The sequence below is a fragment of the Caretta caretta genome, chromosome 19, assembly GCF_965140235.1.
Source record: "Caretta caretta isolate rCarCar2 chromosome 19, rCarCar1.hap1, whole genome shotgun sequence".
Classification (NCBI taxonomy): domain Eukaryota; kingdom Metazoa; phylum Chordata; order Testudines; family Cheloniidae; genus Caretta; species Caretta caretta.
Window position 1 is genome coordinate 7,491,456 of NC_134224.1, and position 20,537 is coordinate 7,511,992.

At 49.2% G+C, this 20,537-nt stretch overlaps 1 protein-coding gene across 12 annotated transcripts in view; it reads left to right on the forward strand.

Annotated features, from left to right (window-relative positions):
* Positions 1 to 20,537, forward strand: part of MACF1 (microtubule actin crosslinking factor 1) — a 252,185-nt gene that overhangs the window by 65,154 nt on the left and 166,494 nt on the right. Inside the window, exon 1 of one of the 12 annotated variants that reach the window (XM_075121326.1) lies at positions 13,384 to 14,577. The exons of the other annotated variants lie outside the window; for them this stretch is intronic. Within the exon in view, the coding sequence (XP_074977427.1) occupies positions 14,511 to 14,577 (67 nt within the window). The 5' untranslated portion in view covers positions 13,384 to 14,510. Of the gene's footprint in view, positions 1 to 13,383; positions 14,578 to 20,537 lie in introns of those variants that run through there. 12 annotated transcript variants of the gene reach the window in all.

The window sequence follows — 20,537 nt, forward strand, 5'->3', positions numbered from 1 at the left end:
CAGAGGAGGATTGGTTTTAGATTAGTCACAATGCATTACGGATGTGTATAATGACAGAATTCGGGACCGAGCGAATAGTTGCAGAAGAACACTGTATAATATAAAAAGAAAAGGAGGACTTGTGGCACCTTAGAGACTAACAAATTTATTTGAGATAAGCTTTCGTGAGCTACATCTGATGAAGTGAGCTGTAGCTCACGAAAGCTCATGCTCAAATAAATTTGTTAGTCTCTAAGGTGCCACAAGTCCTCCTTTTCTTTTTGTGAATACAGACTACCACGGCTGCTACTCTGAAAACTGTATAATATAGAGTACTCCATCTAGGACTAGCAGAGGGAGAAATTAAGAGACTGTACTTGGAGAAATGTGTTGCAGGTGTGGCTTGAAAATCCATGGGGAGTAAGTCTATGACGGGAGAAAAGGGGCCACTGGAGGGCAGAGCATGGTAGGAGGGGCCACGCTTGTTAATGTTGGTTCTATGGGCGAGACGGTCTCCTGCCTCTGAGAAGGGATGTGCAGGGTGTAAAATAAGCTATCAGGCCCCGCTGAGAAGCACAGGCCCTTTGTGGCTGTGAACCTGGTGACAGAACCCAGCTGCGGCTCCTGGATTGGTTTGCATTTGGAGTGTGCTCCGGGCCTGTTTTAGACAACGCTGTAAGTGCAGAACAATCCCATGTGTGGAGTCAACATCTCTCTCCTCTCCTCGGGTTCTTGTTTAATTCTAAGATGCACATTCTTCCGCCATCCATTTCCTTTCCAGTAGAACGACCGCCGTCTCGGCCCAAGAAGCCGCTGTGAAGGCAACTAAAATTAGCAGTCTGTTTTTGTATGTGTAGAGTGGTTTCCATGGCTGGGCGGTGTAAGAAGGGCCCTGTCTGGCACGGCTCCTATCACTGCCACCGTCTGAGCGCTACTGCCAGGCTCTGAATAGGGCCTGGAGCGTCCAGCTGGCGTTTCCGTAGCCCCCTGAACTGGCTCGCTGCAGAGTGTTTGACAGTGTGTGACAGCGGAGTGAAAGATAAGATTTCTGTGACTTCCTGGTATTTCCCGCGTCCTCCTTGTCCAGCGTCACCCGCAGCCAGATGAATTACAGCCTGTTATCGGTTTCCTGCAGCAGCCAGAAAATGCTTGAAACTCGCTTACGCTGAATGCGGTCGATATTTTTATTTTATTAAAAGAGAAAAAGGAAATGGAGTTAAATTGAGTGGAATTAAGTGCACTCTGGTCCTTTCACTCAGCCCCATGCAGTACGCCCACTGCAGACGGAGCCGTGCTCCTGTGAACCAGCATTGTCCCTAGTCCAGACTCTGCAGAAGAGTACACTGCCCCCTTAAGGGCATAATTCATTCCTTTGCGCTGTGCTGTCCCTCCCGTGCTGGCTGGAAGGGCCTGTTGTGGACACGGATCAGCTGGGGCAAACGACTTGCTGCAGGCTGCAAATAAAGGACACAAGGGGTTAGCAGATTAAATGTTCACATCCACTGATACGTCTGCTACGGCTGGTCCTCCCTCTGAAACCCGATTGGCTGCTCAGTCAGCCTGTCTCTTTCAAATCTGGCCTGGCTGTTCCCATGGGGCTGCGGTGAGCGGAGATCGTTGGGCCTCTCCAGAAACGTGGGCACTCTGCCCACTGCAGGCGGACACGACGGCATGGCTGGAGGATCCGGGAGGATCTCGGACTTAAACTGCTGCCCTTCTGTGCCCTCTGGCGCTGTGCTTGCTCAATGCCATCTCTGCTGCAGGTGGCAGGGCCCACAGGGGAGCTGGAAGTGGCAGAGGGTGGCACAGCACACAGTATCTACTTATTGTATTGTCTACATCCCTATGTGATGGAGCAGTTAATTATAGACCATAGCAAAGAGTCAGAGCTCCCCCTCCCTGCAGCTGGCTGCCTCCTCCCTCCTTTACTCCCTGCGGTTCGTTCCCTTATTGCTGCTGCTATTGTCCTCCTCTCTCTTATTCTCTCTTCCTCACCACCTAGTCCTTCCCCACCTTTCCATTCATGCTGCGCTCTGTCTTCCTGTACTTTCTCAGCTCTATTGTTCTAAAGCCAGCGTGGCCCGTTCTCGCTGTTTTCATGTGAGTCTCACAACATTTGGTGTTTCGTGCTTGCCGAGAGACACCTGAAAAGGTGACCCAGACACTAGACCATGAATAAAAAGAACCCACCATGGGCTATGTTGAAAAGTAGTAGGGGCTTAAGCCAATTTTATGATTTTGGGCCGTCTGACTCAGATTTTGAAAAGCTCGGGGTTGGCAGTCCGGTTGTTTGTGAACAGTGCCATAGGTACGCACACACACGGGCCATAACTCGGCCCATGGGAAGGCCTCCTAGAAGTGTGTGCAATTGTCTCCATTCCAGCCTTTTCTCTGTGTTACACAGAGGGAATTTCTTTGACCTGGTGGCTGTTTCTCTGCCACGCTGCTGTTCCAGCTCGTCTGGTGGGATCCTATGAGCTTCCTAAATTCTCCGGGTGTCTCCTTCGTTCCCTACAGCTTGGACTGCGGGCTCCGTCACTCTCAGGGAAGCGGCATTGTGTGGAACACCATTGGGGGCACGTGGATGGAGCTCAGCTCTCTGCAAGAACAGAACCTGGTGGCTAGAGTTATCTTTCATTTCACTCAATGCACCTGCCTTTCCCTCTTTCCATTTCTAGCCTTTGTCGAGCACCTTTCCGTTCTGTTTCTCCTCTACCAGGTGCCAGAAGCTTGCTGTTTCCAGTCCATATGGAGGCTCTGCCCTCCTGGGCAAAGAGAGCTCTGCTAGTCCTGGCCAGGTGACTCTGTTGCATAATTGCACCTGCCTGAGGCCAGGCTTTTTGACCCAGCTGTGTATAAATCAACAGAAGGTGAGAGAATTGCAGGAGTTTCTTAGATGCATCAGTGTTGCTGCTTTCGGACGCTGCCTGTCTCGTTGGACAGCTGCTGTGCGCCTACACCCGTTTTGAGCCTTAACTATGGAGGGGATCCATCAAATTCATGTTTAAATCAAGGTACACACACTTGGGTTCCTGCTTTCTCTGCCCTCTGTCCAAGAGACTGACAGCATCATCCGGACAGTGCCTTGATGAGCACCGTGTTCCTTGCCTCCCTCCAGCGGGGGGTGATAGCAATGCTGGAGAGGCTAAAACAGCTCCACATATGGAGTTTGGCTACGACAGAAAAGGGAACACCCAATACCTCAGAAGTAGGAGGTGGATGTAGGATCACCAAGGAGGGAGTGGGTTTTTTTAGGGCGGCACAGAGAGCTAGCAGTAGGCTGGAATTAAAGGGACAACATAGACTGAAGATGAGGAAGACTTTCAGACAGGTTGTTCCTCTGAAAACACCCAGCGCTGTAAAAAAAGACGATCACAGACACTGTGGAATAGTCCCTCTGGGAGTGGGGAAGGCATGTCTCTTGGGATAGTTGAAGTCAGACAGAACAAAGCTCTAGAAAACATCCTACAGCAGGAATGACCCTGCACTTTGCCCCGTGGTGGGTCTCCACATTAAGTGGGTAGGAGGAAGCGAGCCCACGTTTTGATTCAGGGAAGTTCCAAGCATCTACTGCATGCAAGTCTCCCCGCCTCTGTGTTGCTGTGTATGAATGAAATGCCGCTACTCTGTGTAATACAGAATAATGGTTTTGCCGGCTTTGGCCGCACACTGAGGTTTTGAGGTTGAAGTGCTGCTGGGCCGGCCCGGCCTCTGGCTTTGGTTGAGGCTGTTAGACCTATTGAGGCTCTTTTGGTTTAACAGTTGTGTGCAGCATTGTCACTTGGGCTGATTGAATCAAACCTGAGACAGATTCTGACCATGTGGGAAGCTCTAAATTCTCGGTCTTAGTAAGCAGAAGTTCCTGTCTTAATTAAGTTGTAGGCGAGAGCAGTCTGAGTTAGTGGTTTCATTCACTGTTTCTTGCTTACAAGGAACAGGCTTGCATGTTAATGGGGTGGGGAGAGCTTTCCCCTTCCGTTCAAAAATTCTTCAGAAGGATCAACTGCTGTTTCGTCATCAGACCACTTCCTTCAAGTTTCATCTCAGACCAGAGCCTGAATCTGTTTAAAAAAGAGAAAAAAAAAAAAAGGGTAGAAAATCCACATTGAAGAAGAAACTGGTTGTGTAGAGGGTCATGTGTTCAGTAGACTTTGGAGAGGTTGCCTTTACTGGAGTGAGGTTGGAACAATTGGATATCGGAGTGTATGATCATCAACTTGGGGGGTGGGAAATTGAGCTATATCCCAGAACTGGGGTCTCCATTCTCTCTGCCTGTACTTACAAAGATGAATGATCTGTGAGAGCTTAAATATTGGGGCATCAGGATTAGAAATGGGATCCCGATGTGCGGCTCGTTCTTGAGGCTAGACTATTTGGGATTCTCTGTCCCAAATAACACCTGTGCAAAGCGAAGGAGAAATGAGAATTCAAGTAATCAGAGGACATTGTTAGATACTAACTCTTAATAGAATGACTTCTGCGCAGAATGATGTGTCTCATTTTGCATGTTCACAGTGCATTGATGGCGAATTGGACATCAGAGAGACCCAGTTAAACGCCAGCTATGGTCAACTACTAAAATAGCTGAGAGCACGAAGATTAATACAGGGGCAAAAATGAGGGCGGTATGTGCTCGTTCCCATATTGCCGCTCCAAGCAGAGCGATTAGAAATGGATCCAAACTGGAACCTTTTATCCAAACACTCTTCCCTCTAAGCCTTTCATGGTCCAGATAAAATGGAACATAGATCCAGACTAAACCCTACTTCTGGTGTTGCAGATCACCGCAGATTCTGTTGCAGAGATGGGGGAAATCCCAGCTCTTATCTGAAACCCTGCCCGGAACTTTGGGGTTTCTGATGACACTGAACCGAGATTGGAACCTCGCCTTGCTGGTACAACCCTAAAGTTTGATCCACCCATGCGATTTTGCAAACCCAAACTCCAGTCTCTTTGGCCCATTTCTAAGGATTACATTTCTCCCAGCTGTTTCTCTCTTTTCCATCTGTTCCCTATTGGGCAGCTTATCTAACCACTCTGGGTAAGTGGTCTGTCCCCATTTTTATTCATGGAGAGGTTTAACACCATCATGGTGTGCTCTGTATTTTCCTTCCTGGTTCATGTATCTTTATGGAAATTGTCTCTAATGTACAAGATTAAACAGGAAATGTATGAACTGTAAATGACTCCTCCAAACAATAAATCTCTCCTAAATACTACAGCCTTTAGGGTTAGTCCTCCTCTCTCAGCTTATTGTCCAACCCTGTGCTGTGAAAGGCACCACCACTTCTACACAATGGATGATGAGGAAGAAGGGCCCTGTGGACATGAGTGAGAATTGTAGGGAGAAGTGTGGAACAATGGAGAGCCCGGCTAGCCAACCTGGTATTTTTGTGTGTGCGTGTGAGAGAGAGAGAACTGCAAATGAAGCTGCAACTGCTTCACCGCTTATGTTACTGTCGCTTGGAGCAGGATGTCCTGACACTAAAATGATCAGATCTCGGTTGTTTCCTGTTCATGACCAGGAGATGTCCTTAAGACACACACACTCTCCAGTGGGCTCCCAGCCAAGCTATTTGAAACAATGGTGCGCTGTCTCGTAGCTTGCCTGGCACCAATTCAGAGGGCGAATCTGCCTGGTGACTCGGAGTAGCCAGTGCAAACAAAGGTGCAGTGTCCCTCCACTGTCTTTGAAAGATACCAAACTGCTACCTTCGTTTCTGAATCGGCTGCTCCTTGTTCAGTGCTGGCCCCAGAGCTGCAACAAACTGGGTTTGTCCTACAGCCAATTGGTGTGAGAGAGTTTATCTTTAAGATAAAGGTTTGGGAACACGATGGGCCAAATTCAGTGCTGATGTAAGCAGGGTGCAGTTCTGCGGAAGTCGGAGGAATCGCCCCAGCCTACTCCAGTGATGGAATCAGCCCGAGGCCGGCATTCAGCATGCATGCAAATGTTTAAAAGTGATCTAATAACTGTGTGTTTCCCCCCTTCTCCTCTTGAACTTGAGTCTCTGATCCAGGAGCCAGGTGAGTTTCTGACCAGGCCAATCTGGGCCACTGAGACAGGCCTCAGGCCTTGAAGGCTGTATCCCGCAGGCGGACGCTGCTCACTGTTCTGGCAGAGTCCCTCCTCTTTCCCTGGCTAGGCCCGTGTTCGCGGAGAGCAGGCATTCCAATGGGGTTAGGCATGGAAATTTAGGAGCATGACGTCCCTCTCTTGAAGGGGGGTTGAAGTCAGATCACTTCAGCACGTCAGTGGATGCCAAGGAAAGATGTTTGAGTCACTTTCTCTCTCCCTCTCGCTGAGCCCTGTGTGGAGAGATCCGGGGCTTTATCTGATACTTCGGCTATAACTGTGCCTGCCTAGGGAGGGGGCGAGGGCGACTGGCTCAGGAGCTCTCAAGAGGGAGGGTTGCCTGGTGTAAACCGACAGGAAGTTTCTGTAGTTACCGCGAGTGACAGCTTTCTGTGAGCTCCACGCCTGCCTCTTGCTGCCTTTCCCTTGTGATGCTCAAACCATGCAGCTGTAACCTCAGCAGAAAAGAACGTAGAGCCGTACCCAGAGCCCAGGGCTTGTGGAAACGGGACGGAAGCCTCCAGGTTGGGAAGAGGTGACAATGCCTCTTTTGGATGGGACCTTTCTGCCGCCCATGGTCGTTGTTCTGAGTCATGTTCTTGGCATCGCTGGGATCTTGTACTTGAGGAGACGGAGGAGAGAAGGTACAGTTCTTCCTGCCCTTAGAGTATCGGGTTTATATCTCCCACCTCCTGCCTCCCTTCGTCACGCTTTGGCTGCGAGCAGAGTCCAGGAAGTCCCCAGAAGTGCAAAGGGGGTGGATGGTCATGTGGCATGGGCCTGCAGGAGGGGGAGAGTGAGGAACCAAGATGGCTGTCATCCACTTGTTAAAAGTGTACAGATTTTGTTCCTTCCTCCAGGAAGTGGTGGTGATTCCTGGTGGCATTTGAGACACAGGGCTGAGTTCTGCAGCCCCGTGTGGGGTCTAGCATCATCTGGGAGCAACAGCTTTGGTAAAAGAGTGCACACGCTTTCCGGACTGGCTGCTGCTTCTGGTGTCTCCCAGCACAGGGAGTTACTCTGAATTTCTTGCTTTCTGTTCTCCTCTCCCCTTGCGGGAGGCAGCATCTCCTCCTGCTGTGGGGTGGAGTCAGGGCTGGCACTGTGAGAGTCCGGGCACAAAGATAACTACATAATTGTTACTAAACTTTCTTCTGATCTCTCTGCTTGGGTGTGAGAGGCACAGGAGAGGGAGTTGCTTGGAAGCACTGGGAAAAGAGTGAGGGTCTCTGAGCAGGCTTGGTGTGGAGAGGGTGGATGGGAAGGGAAGGGGCCGTAGGGGCATGCTCAAAATGTTCATTGTGCCATTTTCTTTTACAGACAATCCATTCCAGAGCCCTTTGTTACAATAAAATAGATGTTTGTCAGAACATACACACAGAGCGTAGTCCTGTTGTGGACACACAGTTCTGGCAGGACTCCTGATTTTCAGTTTGTGTTCTGCCATTGACTCACTGTGCAGTTTTGAGGCTGTCTGCCTCAGTTTCCCAAAATAGGGATTATTTGAGCCCATGTCACATGGCCATGAGGATTCATCAGCTGATGATAAAGCACTTTGAAAATGTAAACTCTTAGACAAGTGCTAAATATTATCCTATCTTGCACTTCCACACTGTCCTTTTCACTCCAAGCCAGTCTTTTTTCTTCTTCTGGATGTTTCCTGTTTTCTCTCCCCTCCAGTCCATATCTCTGCCTCCCATCCTTCTCCCCCCCAACCCCCCCACTCCTTCAGCTTTCACTCTTTGTCCATTTACATTTCTTACCCCTCCAAGGAAATTGGGCTTCCCCTCTCACCTACATTCTCTGCAGTTAGCATGTCCAGGAGGCAACCCAATAGGACTCCTTCCCATACTCCGGGAGGTGGGAAGAGGCTACCTACCTTTCCCGGTTCCCTCTGTGGCTACCATGCCCAGCTGTTTGGTGATCTCTCATGGGCAGGTCACCAGGTAGAGCAGTATAGAGCGACAGCCCTGTACCTACCTGAGAGGAAGTGGAGGAACCAGAGTGCAGCCCTATCTAATGGCTGGGGATGGTGAGTGATGATCCTTGCTGCTCTGGCTCAGAGTCTGCTGAGCAGCAGCTATGGCATCCCTTAGCAAACCTACCCAATCCAGGTGCTGAGTAACAGCAAGTAACAGATGCATGGAGCATGTTGCTGAATAACATGCTTATTGTAAAGATGGGTCTGAGCTCCCAAAGTTTGGAAGTGTTTGGATCTGGGGTTGTGGTTTTCAGCCTGTTACAGAGACTGGATCAAAATTTGGATCTGGATCAGAACCCCTCCAAAGCTTGGTTTGGGACCACCTGTTGCTCATAGACTGAAATGGTTGACAAGTTGGACTTCTCAGGGAAAGGAGGGCCAGGAAGTGAGTGGAGTGAGTCCCCAGGGGCAGTAGGCCTGTACACACTAGGTGGGAAGGCCATTGTGCCTTTCTTGTGAATGAACCTCACAGCTTTCTAGTCAAATGGATATTTTATTATGAGAACAGGGTGTGTTGTTTTCTTTTCTGCACCTAATGCACCTAGAAATGGAAATGCTAGATTGTTAAACAGTAATAATAATTCAGTCCATTCTCTCCTTGCACACTGGGTCTATTTTAGCTTTTTATCCAAACACACCAGTTGTTCCCATGTTTCTCCTATCCCTTTCCCTTTCTTCCGGTCCCATGTATTTCAATGGAGTTAAAAGGTGCAGCCCTGGTTTTCTCCTCAAACATCCTTGTTGATGGTGCTCTGGTATTGACTGGAGTCGCACCATTGTCACGTCCTTGCCTGGGACTGTTTTGTTGCATACATGCAGCTGAAGCATCGGTTACGACCTGCAGCCACATTTCGCTCGGTTTGCCCACCTTGAGTCTTTTCCTGTGTTACTTCCTCAAAAGCTGCGCGTTGGCTCTAGGCCGTGGTCCTGGAGCCAACGGCTGGGGGATGGTTTTGTCTCACCCTGCGTGTTGCAGTCCACCAACCCTTTTGGTAACATCTCATTCTTCCAAAAATTAAACCTAAAAGGCCATTTCCCAAACCAGATGGGTGAAGACACTGGTTTCTAAGGCATCAGAGGGGAAACACCATATAGATTGGCTTAGACTCCTTGAGGTGAATTTTGTCTTCAGGTTCTCTCTCTAGCTGGGTTTGCATCAGTGACTGACAATGGAACTAAATGCCTTCCTTTGCATCTTTTGTACACTATACAGTATACGCCTCTAAACAGAGCATTAGCTGTAATGTCTCTAGTTAACCCAGTCACCCTTCCCCACTTAATCTCTTCAGTGTCAAAGCTGCCTCAGACAGATTTGCTTGGCAGTATGTTTGTCTCCACACCACGTGTGCATTTAATTTCTTTAGAGATACTATCTGTTCCCAGTCTCTGAGATCCCAGCATAACTCAGCAATCTCTATTCTTTAGTGTATCAGAGGAATCTGTTCCTCCTCTTTTAAAAACTATTGCACTGTAGGTGATGGAAAAAGTGAGCCGCATCTGATCCATGTTTTCCTTTACATTAATAAACAGCCTAATTTTCCCTTTTTGGTATAGATCATGTCTTATCCTCCCCTAGCTCTGCATATTGCACACTCGCTCCCTTCCAAGCCTACAGGAAGATCGGGGTAATCTCATAGTAGCTTACCTGGTATAAATAAACTCCTCTGTTGCATTTACATCCTCTGCCATATAGTTATTGTACATGCCTTCCAACTCCTGTCTCTCTGGCATCTCTTGCTGGCTGATTTTCCACCAGGTGTGTTTACATTTTTTCCAGGTTGAATCACATTATTTCCCATCCATATTTCTAAACTCTATATCCTCTTCATTTAGCTCTCTGCTTTCAGTGGTGTTCATGCCACCGTTCAAATTAGTAGCAAATACAGGTTTTAATCACCCCTGTATTCCTGAGCCATTCCATTTCCCCCCATATTCCAGAACAGTTAAAAGCTGACCTACAAAACAGAATATATGCCCTTTTAAAATAAGTTTATACAGAAGGGCAGAAGAGTTTTTCCCCAAAGTATTTTTTCTTCTTGCTTGTTTTTTACCTTAGTCATTCAAATCCTCTAGACTGAAAAATATGGTGACTGGAGAACTAGTGAAATGGTGACACCACCCAAATCCAGAGCAAAACTTCAGCAATTGAGAGGAGGTGGGATTTTTAGTCAGATGTTTAAAACTTTTGTTGTTTTTATCAACATCTATTTAAGAAAAACTTCCTTGGGTCACTGAAGTTAGTCAACAGCACCACTCCTTCAGAGAAGGAGTTGTTGCTCAGTAGCCAATCTTGGGGCCGCTGAGAGATGCTCCGGCGAAGCTAGGGGAGAGCAGACTTGATGTCCCTGATATATTTAAGATTAGAACAAAGCACTTCTGCATACATTTCAGGCTGCCTTTCTCCTCGATAAAGAAGCCCCAAAGGGCAAGCTGAAGTTTTAAACTCCTGTTCACGTCTCCTTTAAGTAAAATTGCCTGCCTGCCCAGGTACTCAGTGGATTTCTCCAAACTGGCCAAATTTTGAAAATTGACCCGACTGATAAATACAACTCCCGCTCCGTCCAGGGAGGGCGAGACTCCTCCTCAGATTGCCATCAGTACTTGAAAGAAGCCAGGGAGCCCAGCCATCGTGTGGACAATGGTGATAGCTGGCAGGCTTGGAAGGCGTTTTTCTGAAACAAATGGGGAAAAGCTGATGTGGGGAGCGACAGCTTAGAAGAGGCTAGTTATGAATTGCTTCTGGCAGGGAGAATAGGCCACAGGCCTTCCTTTCCCAGTGCAGAATTACTCTCTCTGCAGCCCCTAGTGGGGGTTTGGCTTTGTGTTGGGAATGCAACTGGATCTAAGCTCTTCTCCTTGTGGCAGATGATTGGCCTGCGATGTGCCTGTTGAATAGTGTTAGGAAAAACGTGCACAGGGACGTCCGTGCAGGGCTCACTCCCCTCACCTGTCCCCCGCAGAGCAGAGCACACCTGAACTTTGGGATCGGGATCTGAAAGATAGAAACCTGTATGCATGAGCAGTGTCAAATCCTTCTCCCTTGTGTTGCTCACAACTCGAGTCCTGAAAACCTGCCAATATCCACATTATATTCACAGACCATTTTTGCAGCTCTTGGATCGGATGCAGATATGAATTTTATATCCATGCAGGGCTGTAGTCACAATCTTGACCAGGAGGTGGCTCTGTTGTGGGGGAGGGTGTGAAGAGGAATTCACCCTGTTCATTTCAGTCTTGGTCTTCTCCCTACACCACTCCACCAACCCCAACCTGGAAGGCAGGGCCCTCGTCTGGGGTGAGAGGGAGGTTTATCTTTGACTTTCCTAGCTAGACTCCATTGCTAGGGAGAGAGGAGAAACCTTTCCTCTTGCTTTCCCACACTGTACCCAAAGAAGCTCCATTTTAATGCAGCTCAGGTTCTCTCTCTAGCTGGGTTTGCATCAGTGACTGACAATGGAACTAAATGTCTTCCTCCCTTAAGGGTGATCATCTCCCCTCCCCAAGCTCTGTTACTTCTGGTGACTGGTAGAGCTGTCCGCACTAAGGATGCCTGCAGAGGTGAACAGATGGTGCCTCTCACTTGTCTTTGATCTTCATTTTAGCACCTTCCTTGGAATGTCCTTGGAATGAGATTTGATATAGAAAAGGTAGAGAGGAGGTGGCCATGGCCAAAGCAACAGGGTTTCATCTATTAAATGATCAGGAGGACAGGAGTGCTTGGTCCAGCAAAGGCTCTGACCTCCGGAACAAACGGCTAAGTCAAGCCCGGTTAGTACATGGAGCAGCATGAATTTGTTTCCTGGAATTGTTGCTTGATGCTCATTTAGCCCAGATTATATCTGCTGGGACACTTGTCGGGAGTTTCTCTTAGGTTCTGTCCACAGTGGGCTCACAGCTGTGCCAGCCACACATAATTATATTATAGATTGTTATAAACAAACAAAAACTCCTTGTCCATGCCAGTGAGATAAACTGTTATGCAACTGTGCTTAAAGCTAGTCTGGTTCTGCTCCAGGCGCGGTTGGTGTGGAAGGATTCCTCTACAGCTGAAAGCATTACACATGAAATACACACCTGAAAGAATTTTTCTGCACCAGTGCAGCTCCACCAGCATGCAGCAGAGACAGGATACAGGGCCTTTTTACCAGTGTCTGACCCTATCCAGCTGAGCGTGCTGCGTGCTAAGTATTCGCTCTAACTTGGGTATTTATATGGCCTCAGATATCTCAGTATCTGAATGCCTCCTGATTCTTAATGTGTCTGTGCACATCACACTCCCGTGAGGTAGGGAAGTGCTGTTTACCCCTGTTTTACCGATGTGCAACGGAGACACCGAGTGGATGAGTGACTTGACCAAAGTCACATGTGGAGCAGGGACTTGACCCCACATCTGCCAAGTCCTAGGCTGGTGCCCTACCCGCTCACCCCTCCTTTCCCTCTCTATGCTTTTGACCATTATATTTCAGATGAATTAAGGCTATCAAATTTTACTAGACTCAGTGCCAGGATCTGTCTCGTTAGTTTCCTTGGTCCTGACTGGTGTCCTGTATGACATTTCTCTGCTGCTGGAATCTTTCTTCTGCTCTCGTCCTTTCCCTGCATGCTGGGCAGGTCGCTGACAATAGCAGCTTTGCTTTGCCCCTGCCCGCTATTCTCGTCTGGAATGCAAGGCCCGTTGATTGGATATCTTCTGGGTGGTGAGGGAACAGGGCTGGGGTGGCCAGCGGAAAGCCAGCCAGAGAGCCTCTGTTAGGCAGGAGGGAGAACTGAGAGGAGCGGAGGGGCAGCTGTAACAGGTTGCTTATCAGGGTGACTCTGGAAAAGATTAGCCAGCGAGAGATAAGCTTTCAATGACTTAATATTGTTAGCAAGAAGTAACAGGGCATTATTATTAGCTCTTGGGGTAGTTGTGGTGGGGGAGGTGTAACGTAATTAGAATTAAAGAACTACCGAGAGGTGGTAAAACAGGGCAAAAGAATCTTCTGTGTGAAATTATGAAAGCACACCAGAGATGAGAGATCCAGCTCAGGAGCTACTTGCCTGCAGAAATCCCCAAGGGAAGGTCCCTGAAGCTGCCCCCTGCAAACGCTCCACAGGAGAAGAAAATCTAGAGTTTTACTCGACCTGCCTGCTCTGGTCTGCCCCGAGCATGCTGTATCTGGCTCCTGGGCAAAGTGTCTTTTCCTCTCTGGAGAGGACGGCAGGGCTCAAACCAGCCTAAGGTCTGAAGAGGAATTATATTTAGACGAAGAAAGGAAAGAGCAGCTATAAAGCAGCCCTTGTTATCTCTCCTGCCACCGTTCTGAGTTTGCTGTGTGCAGGATCCCAGCCTTCAGCCAAAGGGTTTGATGCTGAGCTCTGGAACTTGGAGGCAGGGGAAATCATTTGTGAAGAAGCCGCTGGCTGGCCGGTGTGGATGAAAAAGCCCTTTATTGTTCTCTCACGTCATAGTTTGCGAGACTGGTGCAATTAACCAAGAACTGAAAAACAAGTTGGAAAAACAAACCAACAGCCTGTGTGCCAGGTTAGTGCAGACTCTGGGCCTTGCTGCATTCAGGGTGCTGCTCTCAGGCGAGGTGGGACAGTAAGCTGGACCTATTGGGCTTTCAGATGCAAAGCTGATAAACTGGAAAGTCACCTCCCAGGTACGTGGAGTCAGTGTGACCTGCACTGTGAGCTACCCCCTCTGCCTTCCTGTTATGGCCTGGAGCTATGCGGTTCTGTGAAATGCCTCTTGCATTTTTCCAGGAGCCTTGGAGTGGAGAGTAACTTTCTTTTTCCTGGTTGTGTGGAAGAACAGCATCAGCCTGACAAGTCAGGGGGCTTTGTCTACAGCATGTGGGCACTGAATTTTCATATTGATTGAAGCCCCCTTCTGCAAGGGGTTCTAGTCTGCGTCTGCCTGGGTCAGAGAAGACACTGGGGACTGTGACTGCTTCACACAGGATGTTGCCTGATGAGGACTAGCCTAATGCATGGCTCAGCAGGATATTAGGCAATGTCTGTGCTGATTCTGAATGATCAGTGGCAAGTTTAACTGCCCCAGCGGTGGCTGTTTGGGGTTTTGCAGGCGCAGGTCTGTTGTGCCCAGTGGCTGTGTAAAGTTGTTGTACAAGGCAGTCCCCTTTGCTTCTGGATCTTGGTGCTTCCCCTGCCATTCCAAGCTGGGAGCGGCTGGAAGAGTGACGGCCTCTGGGCTCTCCTGTTGATGAGGGGAGAACTCCTCTCCAAGGGGTGAGGAGAACCCTGAAAGAGATCCTGAAAGGGAACTGTGTCTTAAAGCAGGTGGTAGGAAATGGTGGGAGGAGCCCCAGCGGAGACCTGAAGAGACATTTGCTTGGGACAGACCCAGCCAGCACGCGCAAGACTGACTTGAAGATACTTTTCCTGTTTCGGTTGTGGAGGATGCCAGTGCAAAAGCCCCGGGGCGCACCGAGGACCTAGCTCTGCTGGCGCTGAGAGCAAGCAGTGGAGATGTGGCACATCTACAGAGGGGAGAGGGAGCTGAACGCACACCTGGTGTGCCGGATGTGCTGCATCGGTTAGTATCTTGAGTCTACTTCTTTAGCGCCTGGAGGGCTGGAGAGAATCTGAAATGCATTGCTCTCCTCTGACTCACAGGGAGGAATCTGCTACAACGCAGGCGTCTTCTCATGCTTTAACCAGCCTGGGTTATCGTCAAGGTCTTGATAGCATGTAGAGCAGGGCAGGCAGGAAGAGACATGGGGCTGAGGGCTGGGCTTTGGGAGAAGGGTGGTATTTCAAGCAGGGGGGAGAGTATGACGACTCAGTTTTATATCTCAATAGTTGGACTCCAGTGCCCGTTAGCTGCCCTCTTCTGGGTCCGTATGCTTTGCTACACTGCTTGCTGCTTTACCAGGAAGCCGTGCTTAAGCAATAATCTCACATGGTAAGGGCAGGGCTGTATTTTTAACAGGCTGTTGGCTGTTTTCAACTCCTGATTTCCTGGCTGTGCTACAAGGGGGAGGAATAGTTCAGAGGGATAAAAAAACCTGGAGGACTCCATCTCGGACCCGGCTGCAGTGACATTGCAGTGCCGTTGAATTTTCTCACGGCAGCCACCAGAAAAAATACATCATAAAGAAGGCAGGAGGTATTCCATAGGAGATGGAATGATACTGACCAGGTTTAAAAGGAATGGGGATGTCCTGGGAGTATATAGATAGTCTCTGGCACACGAGCAGACTGTGCAGCTGGTTGGAGTGTGGGAAGGGAAAGGAGATTAAAAGATGAAGATGGTGCTTACAGACCTTCCAGCCTTTTTTTTTTTTTTTTTGGAGGGATGGGATGGGATGAGGTTTCTCAGGCTTGTGGGGCTGCCTCCAAAATCTCAGGGCCTTGGATCTGTGGCTGTGTCAAGTGCTGTGACCACGGAAGAGACTAAATAGTATAGAGTGCTATAGGGTACTGTCCGGTCAAGATGCAAATCAGGCCGGTCACAAATTGTCTGCTATCGTCTGGAGGAATTTAAAGGGAGGGAGATGCTTGCTTGCTTGCTTTTTCTTTCTGTCTTTAAGAAATAGTTTGCTCCTCTTCTTAAACTGGTGTTTGGTCTCTTCCTTGCGTTGAGAACTGGCTTCCTGCGTATCAGTCAGATCTCTCCCCAGAGAGCTACAGTAACTGACTGCCCCTCCTCCTCCTCCTTCACTGACTCAGTAACAGCTTATGCCCAAATGAATTTGTTTGTCTCTAAGGTGCCACAAGGACTCCTCCTTTTTGCTGATACAGACTAACTCGGCTGCCACTCTGAAATCTGTCACATTGGAATCTGTGGATGCTCAGAAATCAATACAGGGACCCATTAAGGAAGGGGCCACTTACTGCTGGATGAAACCAGTGCAGGGAACTGGCCTGGAGCAGTTACTGAGAGTAGTGAGGATGAACACAAGTCAAAGTGAACTGTAGAGGTCTACGAGCCTTCTTCCCTTCCCCCATTGCCAGCAGGGAGGCCAAGGGTCATGTGCACCATGGGGTCACTGAATGTGAACACTGGGGGGTGTGTGTTGGGCTGAAACTTGCACTGTTCACACACTTGTGCAGACCCACGTATATGCATGCACTCTGTCACGGGTGCACTGTCCATTTTGCTGTTTACAGAGGATATAAACTCAGTGTGCGTTGTTATGTGGGTAGATTGGTTCAGACTGGGTGTTTGACAGTAGTCTGAGCTCAGCTGGATCAGAAAGTGATGACAATAGTCTCCCACTCCCAATTCAGTGGTAGGATGGGCAACGTGGATCTTCTGAGAACGGGCCTTTCACCAGATTTATTCTATGGAATTAGGGTTGCCAATTTTGATTGGATGTATTCCTGGAGGTTTAATCACAAGACATAATCTTTAATTCCTGGAGATTCCAGGACGATCCTGGAGGGTTGGCAACCGTAGGTTTAAGATAACATAATCAGGACCTTAAAAACCTGGGGTTATTTGTGCTCATGGTCCTCTGGCACTTTTCGTAAGAGTAGGGATTTGCTTTTGTATTGCCCCAAATTTAAATTCCTTTCCCCCCCCCATAGCAATATACCATGTGCCTTTCAGCTGCCGCTGTATGTGTGGAGTTTGTGTAGCACCTTCAGGGGGAGAGGTGCCTCAGACATGTAAAGGTCACTAGTGCAGTGCAATGCCACTCGGCACTAGTGAGCAGCTTCGGTGGGATTTGGGCTGGCCAGCAGATAAATGTGCCTCAGCAACTCAGTGATTCATCTCTGTCATTAGGTTAGATTGTCCAATGCCCATCCCAATGGGACGGCAACCAGGACCGGGGCCTCCAGGTGCTGTTGTAACAGAAATATGAATAGTGCCTAAGGAAAGTGGTGGAAGTCCTATCTCTTGGGAATTTAAAAACAAGGCAGGACCAAGTCTTGGGAAATATACTAGAGGGAGCAACCGTGAAATGTCCAGGGAGTGTGGGTGTGGGGGATTGATGGATGTTTCTGTCTCCAGAGAGTCCAGAAAAGTTGAGAGTGCTGGAGATGTTCAGGACACATTTGAGACTCTCACGTATCATGGTGATGAGCACAGTGTAAATACCTGCAAAGAGAAGGGTGCTGGAAAACAACACCCATCCCATTTATAGAGGATGCTCTTGAGCAGAAGGCAGAGTGGAGTTTGGTCTTTGTAGCTGGGATGCTTCAAGGTGTACAGGGAGGTTTTCAGGAGTTTTTGGAAGAGGACTTGGGGAATGCTTGGAGAACCTTAACTGGGAGGATCTTGTAAGCATTAGGGGCATTGGGAAAGAAGGGCTGGGGTGAAGGAGACAAAGGGAGCATTTGCAAAGAGGTGTAGGTGAAGTTGAAAACGGAGGTGCAGGCAGGGGTGGATTTGTGCACAGCTGTGAAAGTGAATAGCTTGTAGCTGATGCTGGAACGCTGTGGAAGCCAGAGAAGGGATTGGGGTTTGGACGAGACCTGGTCAGGGCCATGGGAGAGGGTAATCTTTGTTTATATTATTCCATGATCAGGCTTAGTTCTGATTGCCTGAAGCATTTATAACCCTTATCAGTAGATAACATTCAACCACTCAGGAATCTAATTGTCTGCCAGAGATTTGCTTGGTGCAATGCCAAGCATTGTAGGAGAGGCAGTGTGGCCTAGTGGAGAGAGCACTGGCCTGGGGAACCTGAAAGACCTCAGTTCTGTTCCTAGCTCTGCCACTGGCCTGCTGGGTGACCTTGGGCAAATCACTTCACTTCTCTGTGCCCCAGTTTCCCCATTTGTAGAATGGGGCTAATACTACTGACCTTTGTTAAAGCTCTTTGAGCTCTACGGATGAAAAATGCTACGAATCATTATTGCTGCTTGTTCGTGGTGTTTCAGTAAAGCCGAACACAGGGAAGCCACCACTTACGAACGTTGCATACTGCAGAGACTGTGAAGTAAGCACCCTCTAGGTGCTGCCTGCCCTGGTCCAGTACGGAGGCGCCAGTTTTCTCTCCAGATTAAACTGGTAAAACCAGAAAATCCCATTTGAGGCAGGAGCTGGCAGAGCTGCTGAGGGGATTTACCCTGATCCCTTTCTTCTTTACAGGTGTGATAAAGAGAGGGGAAGGGAAGGGAGGAGAGTGTTTTATCTAGAGCTGTAGTTCTCAACCAGGGGTCCAGGGCCCCCTGGGGAGCCACGAGCAGGTTTTAGGGGGGCCGCCAAGCAGGCCAACATTAGATTTACTGGGGCCCAGGGCAGAAAGCCAAAGCCCCGCCATGCAGAGCTGAATCCCTGGGCCCCGCCGCCCAAGGCTGAAGCCAAAGCCTGAGCAATTTAGCTTGGCGGGGCCCCCTGTGGTGTAGCGCCCTGGGTCAGTTGCCCTGCTTGCTACCAGCTAATGCTGGCCCTGGCTTTTATATGCAGAAAAACAGTCGTGGCACAGGTGGGCTGTGGAGTTTTTATAGCATGTTGCGGGGGGTGGGGGGGGCTCAGAAAGAAATATATACCTGGTAGATCTCGTTCTCTCGTCAGTGTGATTGCCAGAGACTGCTCACAAGAGTTTTCCAAATAACGTCCAATGTCTGTTTATTCTTCTCCTACCTGAAGTAGTAAAGGGTGGGTCCTGCTGGCCAGTTCTTACGCTTGTGCTTTTGCCGGCGTCTATCTCCTTGATTGTTCTCCCCTTCGTTTAATGTATCTTTTAACTGAGAACTGGCAGAACAAACCCTGCCAGACGTCTCCCTCCCATGTTTCCATTTGAAGTTTGATCTAGCCCCATTTTCCTTCGTGGGAAGAGCATTTAGTTCCCCCGTTGAGCACCTGGGCCTCAAAACCAGGAAACCTGTCAGAGGTTTCTTTACAGAAGTCTTTAAGGTCTCAGATCTCATTAGTGCTGTGGCCCTTTTGGTGGGACGGACCCTTCGGATGTCCAGCTACAAGGAACTGCATTGAAAAGTGAACCGTTGGGTGTGTGTGGGGATGAGCCAGTTGCTCCTGCTAAACTGTTGGGACATTAAAGCTCTCAGGGACCCAGCCAGGGTGTCCCCGGCTGAGCTCAGCGACTGAAATAAGCATTCAATCTTTAAAAGCCAATGAACCAAAAATACAATGAAAGAATAAGCTGCTAATTGCGTATATTGGCAGACCCAAGCAGAGCTTTTCAACAGATCTCTGTGTCTTTTGAACATAGGTTCAGATCCTAAAGCCAGAAGGGACCATACACAGTGATTATGTAGTCTGATCTCCTGCATAACACAGGCCCATGAAAACTCACCCTCTCTGGAGAGTTGGGGAGAGGGTGTACCTCTACTGGCAAGGGGGTCCAGGGACTCAGTATTGGAAGAAGCCTCTCTTCCCTTTCCTAATGAACACCAGTATCCCCTCACTAATGTGTGGGGTGAGGGCTGGGGATGCCTCGTGGGTGCAGCATGTTACACGAAGGACAATGAGATTTCTGGGTCTGGTAGTCTCACAGTCTCCTACTGGTTTCTCTGTGCTATGCTGGTATGTCATTCCACAGGCCTGGGCCATGACAGGTTCTCCTCTTCCTCTGGTGCAGCCTGTGTGTTTCTCCATTGCCATGTGGCTGTAGCTAGTGACAATCTGTTGGATTATTAAGGGAGAGTCTTATTCCTATAGCTTCTCATCCTCTTCTACTGTCATGTTTGCTTAGGGAACCTCAGTGTAAGTGACCGAGCAGGTACTGTAGATGGGTTCCTTAAAGGAATTTCCCAGTTAGGGGCTAGAAATTCTTTATAGGCCCTTTCGGAAGAGCCTTATACCCGCACTGTGCTGGTAAGAGGCCCTGTCTCTGGGGAAGGAGAAGTACTTAGTCGTTATTCCCATTGTAGCAACTTGGACATCACCTGTTCAAATCAAACTTGTTTTTACCCGTCTGAAACTTTTAAAATGACCTGGACATTTAATTTCACCAGGGTGAGTGTTTTAGGAGCATTTTTCTCCGTGTGGCTGTTCAGTTGTAAGCAGAGCTGGGAGGAGGAGAGAACTGACGTTGACATGTGGGATAGAGGGAACGTGACTTTGTCAATTCATTTCGTGTGCCTCTGTAGGCACACTTACGCTTCCGTGCTGCGCTGTCCATGGCTAACCCGGGACGAAGTAGCCTCCGTTCTGATGTGGGGTAGATGTGCTCCCAAGGCCTCCGATTTCCGGCCGCAGTGGTGCAAGGAGATTTTAATTCTTACCGGTACACATAGGTGACGCACGGGAGGGACACAAAGGGGGGCACCAGCTAAAGGGGGGCAAGTGACCTCCCCAGGTGACTCTTCCATGTGACTTCTCCCTGCCCCCGGCCTGAGGCCCCCGCGCTCTCCCCATCCCACATTACCGGGGGTGTGTGTGTGCGCGTGTGTGTTCTGTCCTGCTGCGCTGGACATGGATTTCTGAACCCCAGGGCTCCCCCAGGAACCGCAGCGGCAAAAGGAGCAGAATGTGGTGCCGCCAGGTGGCCCCACGCCAGCAGCTCCTCCGGCGCGGCTGTTCTGCCCCCAGCCCTGCCCCCAGCCCTTGCACGTAGTGGCGTCTCCTGTCTGGGGTCT